This window comes from Drosophila miranda, chromosome 3 (genome assembly GCF_003369915.1).
Source record: "Drosophila miranda strain MSH22 chromosome 3, D.miranda_PacBio2.1, whole genome shotgun sequence".
Classification (NCBI taxonomy): domain Eukaryota; kingdom Metazoa; phylum Arthropoda; class Insecta; order Diptera; family Drosophilidae; genus Drosophila; species Drosophila miranda.
In genome coordinates this window covers 6,918,405-6,934,461 of record NC_046676.1, presented here as the reverse complement: position 1 = coordinate 6,934,461, position 16,057 = coordinate 6,918,405, and the positions used below count along the sequence as shown (strand labels likewise).

At 49.2% G+C, this 16,057-nt stretch overlaps 2 protein-coding genes across 2 annotated transcripts; both read left to right on the top strand.

The window, feature by feature from the left end:
• The first annotated feature begins 2,030 nt into the window (after positions 1 to 2,030).
• Positions 2,031 to 4,017, top strand: LOC108161004 (luciferin 4-monooxygenase). Its single transcript, XM_017295310.2, has 4 exons — positions 2,031 to 2,466; positions 2,538 to 2,736; positions 2,802 to 2,921; positions 2,983 to 4,017. Exons 1-4 carry the CDS (start codon positions 2,124 to 2,126, stop codon positions 3,956 to 3,958), a joined length of 1,638 nt encoding a protein of 545 aa, XP_017150799.1. The 5' UTR covers positions 2,031 to 2,123; the 3' UTR covers positions 3,959 to 4,017.
• A 285-nt stretch (positions 4,018 to 4,302) lies between these two features.
• LOC108160975 (luciferin 4-monooxygenase) lies at positions 4,303 to 6,207 on the top strand. Its single transcript, XM_017295275.2, has 4 exons — positions 4,303 to 4,694; positions 4,787 to 4,979; positions 5,031 to 5,153; positions 5,213 to 6,207. The coding sequence occupies exons 1-4, from the start codon at positions 4,349 to 4,351 to the stop codon at positions 6,186 to 6,188; spliced, it is 1,638 nt and encodes a 545-aa protein (XP_017150764.1). The 5' UTR covers positions 4,303 to 4,348; the 3' UTR covers positions 6,189 to 6,207.
• Positions 6,208 to 16,057: the final 9,850 nt, after the last annotated feature.

The window sequence follows — 16,057 nt, the reverse complement described above, 5'->3', positions numbered from 1 at the left end:
AAGATTGCGAGAGAGAGAGAGAGAGAGTGAGCGAGGGTAGGGGAAGGGGAAGCCAGGGAAACAGCACTCGAGGCGTTCGTTAATTTGTTAGATGAACAACAAGATGCTGTCGCATCTACTCGTAAAGCTCGGAAGGCAGCCGCCTGCCCCTCACATTTCGTTGCTCTGTTTTTTTTTTCTACAGAGAAAAATTTCACAGCCAGCGGCCAAACACAAACAATAAATAAGTGGAAAAGAGCCAGAACTAGAGGGCCAAATAGAGGGCCACAGGAGGGAGGACGAGGACGAGGACGAACCGCAACGCAACCGGAAAGAACTATTGTTCCGGAAAAGTATTCCCAGCGACTACTTTAGTCGCAGGCCGAGGAAGAGAGAGGAAGAGAAAAAAGTAAAAATGATTTCGCACAAACTTTTCTGTTTAGTCAATCATTTTAATTAAGTAATTTTTTTTTTCGCCTGCTTGTCGCAAAACTTTTAATAGCAGTGGGGTGGGGGGTTGGGTTGGAGTGGGGTGGCTGGAGGCTGGGGGCTGTGGCTCCCTCGGAGAAGGCGACGAGACTGCATTTTGCGGTTAATTATAATGTTGAGCCTGATTACATTGGCCACGTCTGGAAAGGGTCTGAAAGTAGGCTTGCATTCGCGTCATTTGAAGTTTCTTAAATTCCCCTGGTTTTGGTCTAAACTTTCGGCCATCAAATGGCAATAAAAATGTTGCTTTAAACTTTTATTAGCTGCTGATCAACTTCGGATGCTGGCCACTGTCCCGCCCGCCGTTACTTGCCAAAGTCCTTCCCCCGTTGTTGCACATTTCCACCCACCCCCCACCGCGTAATTAATTAAGTTTAAGCGAAATCAATGAATCAACTTTGGCGAGGCAAATCCGCAGCTCTCACTCAGCTAGGACTATCTTTGCAGCTGTTCGAAGGACACCCGTCGAACAACTTTTCACTCGACTACGCATCGAAGTTTCCGCCAAAGCAAGAGCAACAGCAAAGGCAACGGCAACAGCCACCCGTCCATACTCCCTCCCTCCCACATATCCACATCCACCTGAACCACTCCGGGCGGCAGCTGGTGCAGCTGGATGCGCCTTGCATTTTAAGTTTCCACTGCTCTCCGGGTCTCCGGCTTTTCCTCTTTCTGCTGCTCCGCCCGGAGCCATACGCTTGATTTCCTAACTAAGCACGCAAATGAAGCGTGCGCCCATCAAGGATGCGACTCTATCTCTCTGCGGTTGTCTCTATATCCGTATACGCGTGCATACATACATATATATGTATGTACATATATACCGTGTATATGGGAGCGCGAATCCCCCTTGAAAAAGTGAACCGAATCACCAAGAACCAAGAACCAAGTCGTGTGGCACGTGGAGGTAGCCACAGAGAGGCAGCAGCTCAAACCGTGCTTAATCGTTGAAATTATGCAATTGCCAGGCTGTGGGCAGAAGCCCCGGATCCGGACCCGTGTCCGGAACCAGGTAAACTGACACACTGGTACGGAGTGCGTTAAACATCTAATGAAACTTCATCTCTTTAAGAATAAGGAAAACTTCTTCGTATCTATAAAACTTATCTTTTCAAACTCCTGCTACCGAATCAACAATCCAAACCACTGATTAAACGAAATAAGATTGTTCACATGATATGTAGAATGTATCTCATATCTTGGTGCTGTATCAAAATATCCCCATTCCTGGCAAACCACCCAATCAAATCAAGGGAGACACTTACTTAAATTGTGCTTGGGAGCCCCTTGGGAGCAGCAGAGATTGGCCATCCCATCCAGAATAGTGTCAGTGTCGGCTCATGCTCATGTGTTATGCCCATTCACACACCTGACAATCTGGCAGTGGCAGCGGCTGTCGCCAAACTTTATTAGAACCATCTTGACAGCGGTGGCCTGGCTATGGTGAGGGTATGAGTATGGGGAGCGTGTGTAGGCAATTAGCAGATCTCACAGCAAGTTCTGCCACTGCCAGACCGCAGCCACAGAGGTCGCCTATATATATATAGGCCAGGCGGGTCTCGGCAGAACTCAGTTAGTGAGTTGAGTATCTATGCGATTCCGATTCTGATTTGTGATTTGCGAGCAGAATAAAGCGTACAAAGAGCCAGACAGAGATGGCGGCCACCAGATACGACAGCATTGAGAGGATATGGTCGGGGGCGAAGGACAAGGAGTACTACGGTCCGGATATGACGCTCGGCGAGGTGGCTCTGATCATTCTGCGCCTCTACTCGGACAAGGTGATGCAGGTGTTCGATCCCACGGGCGAGGAGCTCACCGGTGGACAGCTGCTCGCGCAGAGCCGTCGCCTGGCACATGCCTTCCAGCGGCTCAAGCTCCAGCGTGGCGATGTCGTGGGCATATCGGCCACCAACACCACTTACCTCACCGAAGTAGTCATAGCTGCACTGCTCAATGGAACGCCCATCAATCCACTGCATCCGCAGTTCGATTCGGGTATGAGGAGTCACAGAATCGAAAGAAGAATACATGGACCCATAATCATCCCTAATCTGCTTCTGTTGCAGAGACCATGGCCTATATGTACGAGATTACCAAGCCAAAAGTTATCTTCTGCGACCTGGACAACTACGAGACCTTGAGTGCGGTCAAGAACAGCCTTAAGTTCAAGACGGAGCTCATCCTCCTCACCGGAACCCTGCCGGGGGTGCGCAACATTCAGGATCTGCTGGCCGACGGCTCCATAGACTATGATGAGAAAACCCTGTAGGTAGTCTCCCATTCATCAACCCAAAAAAAACACTTTCAAACCCTTTTTCGTGTCCTTAAAGCTTTGCCTGCCCGCACCTGAGCGGCAACGACACGGCCTTCATCATCACCTCCTCGGGAGTAACCGGTTTACCCAAGGGCGTCACCCGATCGCACCGCAGCCTCCTGAACGGCGCCAAAATGTGAGTGGCAGAACCTCAAATATCCCCAAAAAGCCAGCCGCTAATGTTCCAGTTCATCCAGTCCCCAGCTGTTCACCTCGGAAACGGTGCTCTTCTGCATCAGCCCGCTCTACTGGATCAGCTGCATTTTCACCCTGCTCGCCTCGCTGGTCAACGGCTGCAAGCGGGTGATCACCAATCGCCCCTTCAGCGTGGAGTACTTCGCCGATCTGGTGCAGCGCCATCAGGTGAGCTTCGTCCTGACCGTGCCCCACCAGATGGCCCTGCTGGCCAAGAGCCGCAGCCCCCAGAGGGAGGAGCTGGCGGAGCGGTTGCAGTCCGTACGGTCGTTTGTCTGCAGCGGATCGAAGGTGCCCCTGGGGATCTGGCGACAACTGTACGAGCTGTTGGGTGCCGACAGATTCGCCGTACTCTACGGCCTCTCGGAGATCGGAGGCATCTCCAAGAACGTGGGCGGTCCGCTGGGCAACGAGGGCAAGCTGCTAAGAAACGTCCAGGTGCGCATTTTGGATGGCCAGGGTCAGGCCCTGGGGCCCAACCAGACGGGGCAGATCCATGTGCGACTCAGCCAGCGCTGGGGCGGCTACTATCACAATCCGCAGGACACGCAGGCGGCCGTCACCCCCGACGGACAGTGGCTGCTGACTGGAGATCACGGCTACTTCGATGACGATGGATGCCTGCACTTTCAGACCCGCGACACGGACGTCTTCAAGTACAACCACTTCCCCATCTATCCCAAGCAGATCGAGGATGTCATCCACCACTTGCCGGGGGTCCATGAAGTGGCAATCTTCGGCGTACCCGACGAGATTTCCACCAATCTCATAGCCTGCGCAGTGGTCCGAGATGACAACGACCTGGGTCGAGCACTGACTGCCCAGGACATCACTGGTATTGTGGAGCAGCATCTGAGCGAAGCCTTTCACATACGTGGAGGTGTCTTCTTTGTGGATGGCTTACCCAAGACCCAGAACCTCAAGATACAGCGCCGAAGAATCCTGGCCGAGCTTAATGAGATCACCACCCATCTGTAGAGAATATTTTGTTGCAAATAAATGTTGAAGTTCTGCTAAGGAAAAGTCTGGTTTTGATGAGACTCGAAGTAGTAAACAAAATGAGTCACTCCAGAAGGGTTTTGAGACATTGAAAAGTTTCCATGACTTCCAGTCCGACCGACCGTCTGGCCTCTGGGATTTAATTAGCTTCATCGGCTAAATCAGCATCTAATTGCGACGACACCGGTGTCAACCACGACAACGACATCTGTGGAGTGGACGACATTTGGGTACGGCGCCGCGTGTCCAACTAATTAGCAGCTATCGGCTTTTGTTTCCTAGTGTTCCATGGAGGGGGCATATAAAACCGAAATGAGGCGCAGTAAAGCACTTAGTTGATCGACGATCGTTAGCCGCCGAGTTAGCAAGATGAGCTGTGAGGTGCACTACGACGCCGCCTCGCGCACTTGGTTCGGGCCGCGTGGCAAGGACTTCTACGGCCCTGAGATGACCCTGGGCGAGGTGATCATGCGCGTGCTCCAGATCAACGCCGACCAGGTGATGCAGCACTGCGACCCCACCGGCGAGGAGCTTACCGGCGCCCAGCTGGCCCAGCAGAGTGCACGGATAGCCCAGGCCTTCAAGCGGCTGGGCCTGTATCGGGGCGATGTCATCGGTATATCGGCGAACAACACGACCTATCTGACCAGCGTGGTCATAGCGGCCCTGCTCCTAGGAATACCGATAAATCCACTGCATCCGGAGTTCGCAGAAGGTACGTTTGGGAGTGGAAACTGATCTGAAATCAAATTCACAAGTGAAAAATGATCGTAACTTGAAAGAAATATGATGTATTTCTATCTTCAGAGACGGTCAAGTACATGTATGATATAACAGAACCCAAGTTGATATTCTGCGATGTGGAGAACTATCCCACAATCCAGGCGGTCAATCAGAGATTGGTCACTCCTGCCACCATCTACCTGTTGAATGGACGGCTTGAGGGAGTGCGAGACGTCAGCGAACTGCTCAACGAGGATGAATCCATCACAGCAGCAGCGTGAGTTGTACAATCCAATATTCACACTGATCTCTTAACTGAATTCTGTAGATATGTGCCCTGTCCCAAGCTCCATGGCGATCACACGGCCATCATTGTGTGCTCCTCCGGCACGACGGGCATGCCCAAGGGAGTGACCCGCTCACATCGGAGTTTGCTCTGCAACTGCAAGAAGTAAGCACAAGGATTCACCCCATATAATTCCCAAATCTAACGCCATGGTGCCCTTTCAGTCCCAATACCTACACTAGGGATAGCATTCTGCTGTCCTTTAGTCCTTTGTACTGGATATCCGGGACGATTATCCTGCTGGCCTCGCTGCTGAATGGATGCCGGCGCATCATCACCAATCGACCCTATAGTGTGGACTACTTGCTCCAGCTGGTGGCCACCCATCGGGTGACCTTCCTCTTCCTGGCCTCCCACCAGATCGCACTGCTCTCCAAACACGACAGCGACTTTGAGAAGCTGAAAGCCCAGCTGGAATCCGTTCGAGTGCTGATCGGTGCCGGATCGAAGGTTTGCAAGGCCGTCTCCCGGCGGATGTACGAGCTGATCGGCAACCAGAGGTTCATTATCGGCTACGGCCTCTCAGAGATGGGAGGACTGAGCAAGAACGTCGGCGGTCCGCTCGGCTGCGAGGGCAAGGTCATGCGGAATGTGGAGCTGCGCGTCCTGGACAAACTAAAGATGCCACTGGGCATCAACGAGGTGGGGATCATATACGCCCGCCTGCGCTATCACTGGGAGGGCTACTACCGCAATCCGGAGGCAACCGCGCGGACACTCAGCCCCGATGGCCAGTGGTTCCGCACGGGGGACATCGGCTACCTCGACAGCGAGGGTTACCTGTACATCCAGACCCGCGACACGGATGTCTTCAAGTACAACAACTTCCAGATCTATCCCGAGCAGATCGAGGAGTTCATCCTGCGCCTGCCCGGCGTCAGCGAGGCCTGTGTGTTCGGGGCGCCCGATTTGGTGGCCACCAACCTCACGGCCTGTGCTGTGGTGCGAACAGCCAGCAAGGAGGGTCAGTGTCTGAAGGCGGATCAGATAAGGAGCATTGTGGAGCGGCACTTGAGCGGCGCCTATCACATCAGGGGCGGCGTCTTCTTTGTCGGGAGTCTGCCCAAGACATCCAACGATAAGTTGCAGCGACGCAAGGTCCTGGGTCTGATACAGCAGTTGGGAATCGAGGCTGAATAAAGTTTGATCCTAGACGGTTGACACTGTGTTTTCTGTGCGGAAGAAAGCCTTCGTAAATCAGCTTGGAACCACTGTGCGAGTACCGAAGCTTAGCTGATGGCTAACTAATGCCGAGCACTCGTAGTCAATGAATTTTAATAGAGATTCAAATTGCAAATGCAGCAGCCAATTCCCTTGGAGGACACTGTAGCCCTTCTGCCCCGTGCCCCCGGCATCCGAGCCATCGCAATGACAAGCAATTTGTTATTTGTGGCACTCCTGTGGCTCCTCCTGCAAGTCGAACAGATATTCTACATAAAATGAATTGAAAAATTAAAATTTCAATATGCTGAGGGCATTGGGCAATGGGCGATGGGCAAAACATACATATTTTATTGGATGCTGTTTTGGGTCGGGTCGGACTTTCGTTTCGGCTCCAGTTGGAACATTTTCGACATTTGACAAATGCCGAAATGAAATGCTCGACAAAACACGATTCAATTTGCTTTAACCTCATCCCTTTCACCATCCCCGATTGAATAGGAGCAGCAGTAATAGCATCAGTTAGAACCACAGTCTCTGTCTGTGCTCCGTCCGCTGCTATCCATACTGTCCTGTCGGATCTGTCCGTCCTGCGGGGGTGTCCGTCCTGGAGGTGACAGTCGGCTAAGCCGTAAAGTAGAGCCCCGCCACATGGTCCAGTCCGCTCCGGTCTGAAATCGGTTCGGTTGTGGCCGTCCGTCTGCATTTTGCATCTAATGCGGATTATCCAGGGGCTTTGCAAACTGCACCCAAGGTGTAAATTGGTGTGCCAGGGATTTGCATGACCAACGACTAGCTGTACGAGTATGAATGAGCTGCAGAGTGAGTGAATGAATGGAGAGGAGCTCAAGGCTCGGTCCACAATTGCTTAACAATTTCCGGTTACAGGATGAAGGCAAAGGAGGTCAATGTCCCTCTCTCTCTCTCTCTCTCTCTCATCCCATCTTTTGTTCCTTCATTCTAGTCGTCTTATCACCTTCTTTAATCCATATGCAGAACGGAATGAATATGAATACCCATTCGAGTATTTCTATGAACCGAAGTTTGGGCATTCGCTTAATGATTCATCAATTCCAAGGGACACATTTACAAATTCGACTTTAAATGAAAATCGACTGCATAAATGGCTCTGATGCTGAATTTTGAATACATCTTTTTGGATAAAAATTAAAATTTGACGAAGCAGAAGAATGCATCAATGGAATTTGTGAAAATAAAACGTTTGGCTGGGTGTTTTATAGAGAAATTAAATTCAAATTGAAATCGCCGACCAGAATGTAAACCATATTCAATAATAACAGCATTTCAGCAAACTGAAGTCAGGGCTCATAAAAAAAAGGACACGCTTTATGCAAGCGCTTTAATGTTTCATCAAGGATATCCGCAGCATATGCAATAATATGTAAACAAGGACAACAATGCCTGCAACTTCCACAATACTCATAACTGTACCACGGGAGTGGAGAGAGGAACCCAGCCCAGTCCAACCCGATTCGGGACATGGCCCTGTTTGTATTTTTTGTTTTTTTTTTTTTTTTTGTGGCCCATAATTAAACAAGAATTTTCTGTATTCAGGGTGGATCTGGGCAGGGAGAGAGCGCGATATAGTCCCGCATATGCCGCGGCGCATGTCCTGTGCCGCAGCGCCCCAGAGCGTGTCCTGCCTCGATCGCTGTGGCACATCTGCCGTGCGTTGATTTCGCCTCAGACCCTCAGAGCCGTAGAGCCCTCAGAGGGTTGAAAAGTGGTGGAAACTATTGCGACCGTTACTTTCAACAGTGCCCACTCCCTGGGTACGTGGACACACTGACACACACACACACACACACACACACCTGGATGATAGCAGTATTGATAGCAGAATTTCGAGAGTGTGGAACAAACAGATATACAGATACTTTTTTTCTTTGAGTGCACGAATATCTTCGGCATAATTCTGCCCCAAATATTGGTGGGGAGTGTGGAGATGGCCACTTGCGCCGCAACAATTGTGCTGCCTTCGACACGCTTTAGCATTTGAAAGAGAAACCTTCCTATATGAGAGCATCATAAACATATCCTGCCACTGACACTGGGGCCACATTCAAATCAACCTCAAGCTCATGCAATTTTTATGCCACCTGCCCCCGCCCACCGTCTTTACATTTACAACTGCCACCATGCATCTGATGTGTGGTCGTCTCTTGTCCAACTCCCCAAAGAGTAACGTGGAGTGGTCATCTTTATATCCGGGATATGGCTGTGTTTGTCAGCTCCTTTTTATTTTCTCACCTTGCGGTGGCTGTGTCCCTGCCCCACCCTTTTCCACACACCTCCCATTGGAGGACTGTGCATACACTAACACCCGAGTACTCGAGCATTTATTGAGCATTTTTATGCGATTTATCTACTCAATGCGCACGGGCGTGTCCTGGCTGGCAATGAGGCATAAGTTCTTGATTTCACGCACTTTTGATTGATGGCAAAGGACTGTGGGCTTTTAAATCTCAAAAAATGCCAAAACACACACAAAATTGGAATCGAATTCGATATGGACAAGCTGCGGGCCCCCAAAAAAAGATAATCCCACACAATAGAATCCAGCTGTGTGCGGTGCGGTGGGTGGGTGGCTGGGAGGTGTGAAAAAAGTAAGCTCGATAAGAGTCTGAATGGGAAAAAGGTGCATCTCCATCTCGGGTTCGGGAGAGTATAAAGGCATTTAAAGCGGGAGTAGATAAGCCAAAAGAAGGCAAGGCAAATCGAATGCAAGAGACGGCCAAAGGGAATCGAACACTGTATGCCCTGTCCGAGCAGAACTTGTGGTCAAATAAACCTATGGGTGCCAGTCGAATAGTGAACTATAATCGACATTTATACCCTTCCTTCCAGTGGGACCACTCGCATTCCTATGTATCTCTGAATAGTCCTTGGACATCCCATTGCGCAGTCCCCGCGAACATCCGCAGCTGTTGCTAGCACTGTAATTTCCTTGCCACAGGAAGCCTGGGAAGCCTGGGAAGCCCACCACCGGAAAACTTTCTTGGCCCAGAAAGAGGACGCGTGTCCTAACGCCTGCCAGCCGTCCCTCTGGGCCACGCTTCGCAGCACCTACGCAGAGCCGGGGCATAGAGATAGGGGTAGGAGAAGGAGTAAGGAGTAAGGGTGCTTGCCACACGCCGCTTTCGCCGCTGTCGTCGCAGTTGAGCGCGTCTCGGTCAGGGCCCACTGAATAATAGTTCACTTTTCATCGCAGATAAGAAGAAATACATACTATACTCGTCTCGTGAATATGGAGCCTGGACTGGCTCCTCTTGGCACCCGCTCTGTCTCTCTCTCTCTCTCTCTCTGGATTATAATTTCTGTAGACACGCAACTGAGGCACACGCCCACGCCAACGCTCACGACCGCCCACGATTAGGCCCGGCTCTGTCTACTAGGGAATCCATCATTACATTTCGCCTGCGAAGCAAAGGAAGCAGCACAAGTAGATGGAAAAATCATTTATCCTCGTCCTGGTTCTCGTTCTGGTCCTTGTCCTCGTCCAAGGCTGTTGAAAAGCAGGAAATTCACACAGAATATTCATGTTTGTTATGCAATACGAGGGAAAAACAAACCCCCCTCCCCTCCCAGAACCAGCACACCATCTCTGCCAAATGAGGGAAGCTTAGTTCATTTGCTGGGAGAAAAATAAGCTTGCCTTTGCTTTATTTAAGCAAATATTTGATATGCCCCCATCCCGTTGGCATCCCGTGGCACGATGCAGTGGAACAGTAGAGAGACGTTGAAAGCCCAAAGCATAAATCAATATTTGTCACCACGAATGGGGGCCGTCTCTCAGCACAGTTCTTAATCGCATAAAAATGCCAGAGAGGGGCTGACTGGCGATAAGATAGGCCCAGGTGGAGTTGGACTTGTGCCTGATAAGCGATATGTATGTATGCATTCAAGGAGTTGGGCCATGGAGCGGGTATAGGGCTATATAGGGCTGTTTTTACTGGCTCTTCATCGTCCAGAGCTCTGAAGCAAATCCAAATTACTTTCTGGAAAACTCTTATTACAATAGCCCAGAGCAAATTGATTTCTCTCGTGCATTCTTTGTTGAATCGGTATCATTATCGTCGGGCACTAATTGACGCCACATGACGCCCAATCCAGGGACCAGGCTATAAGAAAACAGTTTGTGGACTCACCCAAAAGCTCTGCCGTCTACTGCTACACTTAAGCAGCTCTCGCTGTTGCAGCATCTGAATTATATGGCCCAGGCCAGAGCCTGGCTTACACGGCTCCGACGTCCGTTAGAGGCCATCTGGTCGTGGTCCTGGTCCTGGTCTGCAGCTACATTCAATTAATTTTACACGATGTAGCGAAAATCCAGCCCCAACCCCAGCCAGTCCAGAAACATGAAAGAATATCTTTTGTGGAGGACGGAGGGTCTGTGTAAGGGGCATGCAACAAAACTAACGATAATTTTCCAACCCAGAGGAAGAGAACGATCCAGAGAGAGAGAGAGAGAGAGAGAGAAAGATGGAGATGGAGATGGAGAGAGGGCGAGTTTAAAGCAAAAACTACGTTGTAATAACATTTTAACGATATTAGCACGAAAAATGTGGCCCGACACACAAAAGCGGAAAGTGGAAAGCTTAACGATGCTAAACGAGTGCAGTCTCCATGCCACACAGGGTGAGAAAGGGGGAGTTAGAAACGGAGAGAGAGGGAATGCAATAGCAAAGGATGCGACAAAGGGAGAGGCAAGGAAAGGCTGTTGGCTTCGCTTTTGTGGCTACCAAAGAAATCTGCAGCAGCGCAAATTGTTCAAATATTTTGGCTTTGCCACATGCAGCAGCACACCACACCACACCACACCACACCCCACCCTCTAACCCCCTCCCTCTTTTAGCTGTCTCTTTTCTTTAACAGCAGAAGCGACAACAATGGGGGAGTGGGGTGTGTCGGTGCGGTGGCTGAAAGAAACATTGTTCAAATGCAGCGAGTTGTTACATAATCCACGATGCCTCCAAAACATATGTTATTGCGCCCTCCCCGATCTTTACCCCTCCTTGGGCGCCCTCCTTGAAAAGAGTTCTGTTCTCCTTTTTGGCGGCACGGCCTTCTTTAAAGCGCTACTCCGCGAGCTGTCGTCGCATTATACCCCACAGCATAAATCCTCCTCATTCCACACCCACAATCCACACTCCAAAACACATTTTTCTCCTTGCTCCCAGTCTCTCTGCATCTCTCTTCCACCCATTGCGTGCGGGCGGACTCCCAAGTTTATGCAATGTTTTTTTCGCTTGTTTTGCGGCATTGTCAACAGTTTTATTTTCTTCTTTTGACTTTCCCCCGCTATCTCCTCACCATCTCTCTCTCTCATTCTGTTTCTCTCTCTGTCTCACTCTATTTTCCACGCTTTTCTTTTTGGCTTGTTAATATAAAGCAGGCGCCATTGCCTCATTGTTGTTAATGCCATTTTTGTTGTTGTTCTTGCCGCTTTGCAGATAGGCTAGCATTACTGTTGTTATTGTTGTCGTTGTTCAACACTTATAAATTGTATGATTTTTCCCAAGCGCAAGTTTAAACAACAATGTGCGTCAAGTGAAGCGTGTAGTGGTGGGGACGTGTGGTTGAGCATGTGTGCGCGTGTGTGTATGCAAGGCGTTAAAACAAAAGTCAACAATGGGGCTCGAGTGGCTGTCTCTCTTTCCCTCTATCCCCACTCTTTCCGCATGTGTGTGTGCGCAAGCTACTAAAATAGTAAATTATGACAATGCACAGAACAAAAGCTGCGGGGTGGTGGCCGCTTGCATCCATACCCTTGAGACAAACATAAACGCGCTGCATTATGTGGGCGCCAAGTGCCTCTGAACTTTGCCTTCAGCTTTGGCTATGACTTAATAAGCAGCAGCCCAGGCCCAGCCCACTTGAAAAGGAGAGAAAGACAGAAAGAGAGCTGGTCAAGGCTGGTTAAAGGGAGACGGCATGATGGAGAGCCAGAAAAAAAGATGTGCAAAGGCAGATAGATACCAGCAAAGAAGACCTTACCAAATGAAGATGGCACGAAGGAGTACAACGGGCGGGCAAGAGCTTGATTAAATGGAATGAGACACAGAGCACATACTGACACATCCTTCATCTCTTGTCTTGTCTTGTCTCATCTCTTTGCTCTCCCTCTCTTTTTGCCCAGTTTTGCATTAGCTAATGCAGAGCAAGCTCAAGCAGCACTGCCCTGGCTTCTTGCACTTCCAAAAGCTCTCTGCGACAGCAACAATGTCAATGCACTCTCCGCTGATAAGAGAGCGCAGCGCAGCTACAGAAACTTTAGAGCAGCCAGCCGCTGGTTCCGCTGCCCGGACAACAGACTCAAGGTAAACATCTAACTTTACTTGTTGCTCTGCCGCTGACACTGCCTCTGCCTCTGCTTCTGCCGGCGTCACTGTCGTTTTGCTATCTTTCTTGTGCTGCTGCTACTACTGTGACTATGCCCTTGCGTAGGGCATGATTGGTTTGGTAACGCAAAGGTAACGCTGAAAAGTTGCTCTACTCTAACAGATACATACCTCTATCATTTAGCTACCATTGATTCCACAGGGTATCAAATCTTCGGCCCCCTGAGATACCGTTCCTTCTTGCTGTTTTTGTGATTTCATTGGGTGTCGTTAAATTATTTTCTTTACTGCTTTGGCATGCTCTTTATATCGCTTTCTGATGACACAGTCGCGACGCCGACAGCGACAGCGACGCCGATTGCGATAAGGAGAGGAGCAGCTAGCAGCTAGAAAAAGCTGAGGAAGCGCAAAATGCAATTCGAGGCGCCTGCCAGGAGTCGAATTTCCGCTTCGATTCGAATGTCTGTTTCACATTTATTCTCTCTCTTAGGTTTTTCAGCCAGCTCGGCAAATCGAAAGGTGAATCGGCGCTGTCAGAGAGACAGTTAATCACGGTGCGATCTCTCTTTCTCCCCTGCTGGCACACTCAGAGCTTGCAAATAAGCGGGTGACTCATGTCAGGGAGATACAGTCTTTAAAGAGCTCTTTGAATTCATGCTGCAAATATGTGGCCGAAAGTCCAATCAGCTTTGCTTACTCTTTTTCGATAAAATAAATCTTCAAATATATCTTCCACCAATAGAGTTTTAATGGCGATATTACCTAGCAGTTTCGCTGATTTGGTGACAATTTACATGTAAAGCCGCCGGCAAGTTACATATGGGTAGGGTCAGTCCCCATATCTCAATAGTTAAATGTTCTTCTTATTTGCTCGTATTACTCATCAATACCAGCCAGTACATATTTCGTTTCGATTTTAATACTTAAAGAACCCAAACATGCCCGTTTTGTCAACACAACACACCGAAACGTAAAGTGCCTGCTCACTATATCGTAATCTATCCATTGTGCAAGTTTGATAGCATTCCGTTATGGGAAAAGCGAGTTATGCATGGGCTAGGTTATGAACTCTGCGTCCCACTATTAGTGCGGTCTATAAATAGCCAACAAATGCATTTGCCCATAAATTTTACCAACGCTGCATATCGAAAATGTTTGCTCCGGCGATAATGCCCGACTTAATTACGTATGAGGGTGAGAGCGGGACAGAGACGGAGCCACCGGGGGGTGCAGACAGCTGGCAGACGACGCGACACACAGGGGCACAAATGCACTTAAGTTTTCTTCGACTGTTGTTGTTTAGGGGGGTGAATGCGAGGAGGAAGTCGTGGCATAAGGCACACATCACTGCCAAAGAGAGATGGAGGGAGAGCGCTAGAAAGAGCTGGCATGCGATTGAGCAATTGAACGGTAACTCGCACACGGCAATGAGTACAGTGGGCCGTCGCTATGTGAATGAAAGGGGCTTGTGGAATCACAGCTTACGAAGCATTGCTCAAAAAAATGTACTTTCAGCCGACAAAAAACCTCTTTTACCAATCCAATCACAGCTAGCATCTGTCTGCAGTTAGCGAGTGAGCACTGTGCTGCAATCGCAGAATAGCTCGCGCCAAGGCCTGGCAGCTGCCGCATAGAAATCGGTTCGAGTCCCAGTCACTGCTCATTCCACTCGTTCGGGCTCCGGGGATAATTGCTGCCAAACGAAGTGACATTTCTCCGTGCGCCTCTAACAATCCTTTGTGCCGTCTGGGATTTCGACTCATTCTTCTCCTTCAGCTGTAGCTCCAGTTGTAGTTGCTGTTGTAGCCGTGCAAATTTACAGAACGGGAGACAGACAAACAGAATTTATGTTTTCTGTGTCCTGGCGAAGGAAGTGGAACTGTTTGCGAGGCAGCTGCATCAGCTGCTCGTGCTGCCCCGAGACCCGTGGATTTGGTTAACGTGACAAAAATACATTGATTACATTTCTCGTTACTTGCACTCGACTCGGGATCTGCTGCTAGGATATGGTCCAAGGACGAGTACTCGTATTTTTGGGCGCACGTCCGCACACTCGGCACATTTGTCAATGCAGCGCCGGCACAGGACAAACATGTAAACATCTTACACGTAGGATTCCGTGCAGCCCGGCCAGGACTAGTCCTCGTGTCGGTGGGGTCTTTGAACTGACAAATTACGTTGACAAGGAATGGGGGTAAATTCCTTTCGTGTGCACTCTGAACTTTTTTGTAGCGTTTCTTCTTCTCTTTCTGTAGCTCTTCCGCCTTCTCTTTAGTTGTTTTTGGGTCTAATTTGTTTACAGTTGCCCTACACGACACACGCTCTGGCACATCCCAACTGTTTTCACTAATTTCGTCATTTGAAAATTGCTTGAAATTTTTAAAAGCAATGTGTAACACAGAAGATGAGACAAGAAGACTGGGGCGAAGCTGGAGATACCCTTACATAACGATATTAATGGTATACGACATGATTCAAAAGTAAGGTATACAGATCACAAAAACAATCTCTACATTTTCAAAAATATTTTAATTTCTGCCTGGCAAACCCCTCAAAAAAGTTTTATGTAGTACCCGCTTCTAGAGTATTGGAAAACGTGGGCTGCTCTTCATTGTGTCCAGAGGTGGGCGATCTTCCACTTTTCTCCAAAAACATTTGCACCAATTGTTCAATTGCCTAATTGATGTCGATAACTGTTTCGTGAGGGGGAGGCGGGTGTAAAAAATGAGTGTTACGAAAGCCCTGGGCCATATATTAGTTTTATCGATTCAGATCAATCAGGAATGAGTCGCCCTAATACTTACAACACTTTTACCTGGCCCTTGGGCGATTCGTGGTAATCTTATCAGCGTCCAAAATGGACAATCGGAGCCGCTCTGCTTGCGCAATTTGTCCATGTTGCAACGAAAGGGGGTGGGACGGCTCCCAAGAACAACCCTCTCGAAGCTGGGTCCTCTAGCCCTAAAAATTTGCATTCAATCTGAACAGAAAGAAGAGATAATCAAGGAAACAAATCTCAGACAGCTGCGCATGCCTAGAACAGAGATAGACAGATCGAAATCAAAGACAGAGTGAGAGAGTGCGAGAGAGATCTCACCTCCGAAATGCTACCGGTTACAAACAGCTGTGTTAAAATTCAGAGAGTATGTCGCGAGGGAGCGGCAGCAAGAGCGAGAGAGTGATAAGAAACCGAAACAGAAACAAAAAGAAATCCACCACCAACTACTGCAACAACAACACGAAGAAACAGCAGCGGGAGCGGCGGGGCGACAAAGCGAACAATGCGCTGCATTATGCGAAACGTATGTACATACGTATGCGTTATGATTAAACAAACAACAAGAGCTAGCAGGGGTGAGAGAGAGTGAGAGAGCAGCAGCTGCTGATAGTGTGAGTGCACCCCAAAGTGTATTTACAGAAGGTGGGGTCCCAATTTTTGAGACTCGTATGAACGCTCTATGGAGTGATCGATCGCTTTTTGGGAAT

Bases quoted from the DNA above. Each gene is read 5' to 3' on its own strand.
- LOC108161004 (XM_017295310.2), top strand. From the start codon at position 2,124: ATGGCGGCCACCAGATACGACAGCATTGAGAGGATATGGTCGGGGGCG. The intron at 2,467-2,537 runs GTATGAGGAGTC...CTTCTGTTGCAG, and splicing joins GCATCCGCAGTTCGATTCGG to AGACCATGGCCTATATGTAC. The intron at 2,737-2,801 runs GTAGGTAGTCTC...GTGTCCTTAAAG, and splicing joins GACTATGATGAGAAAACCCT to CTTTGCCTGCCCGCACCTGA.
- LOC108160975 (XM_017295275.2), top strand. From the start codon at position 4,349: ATGAGCTGTGAGGTGCACTACGACGCCGCCTCGCGCACTTGGTTCGGG. The intron at 4,695-4,786 runs GTACGTTTGGGA...TTCTATCTTCAG, and splicing joins GCATCCGGAGTTCGCAGAAG to AGACGGTCAAGTACATGTAT. The intron at 4,980-5,030 runs GTGAGTTGTACA...TGAATTCTGTAG, and splicing joins GAATCCATCACAGCAGCAGC to ATATGTGCCCTGTCCCAAGC.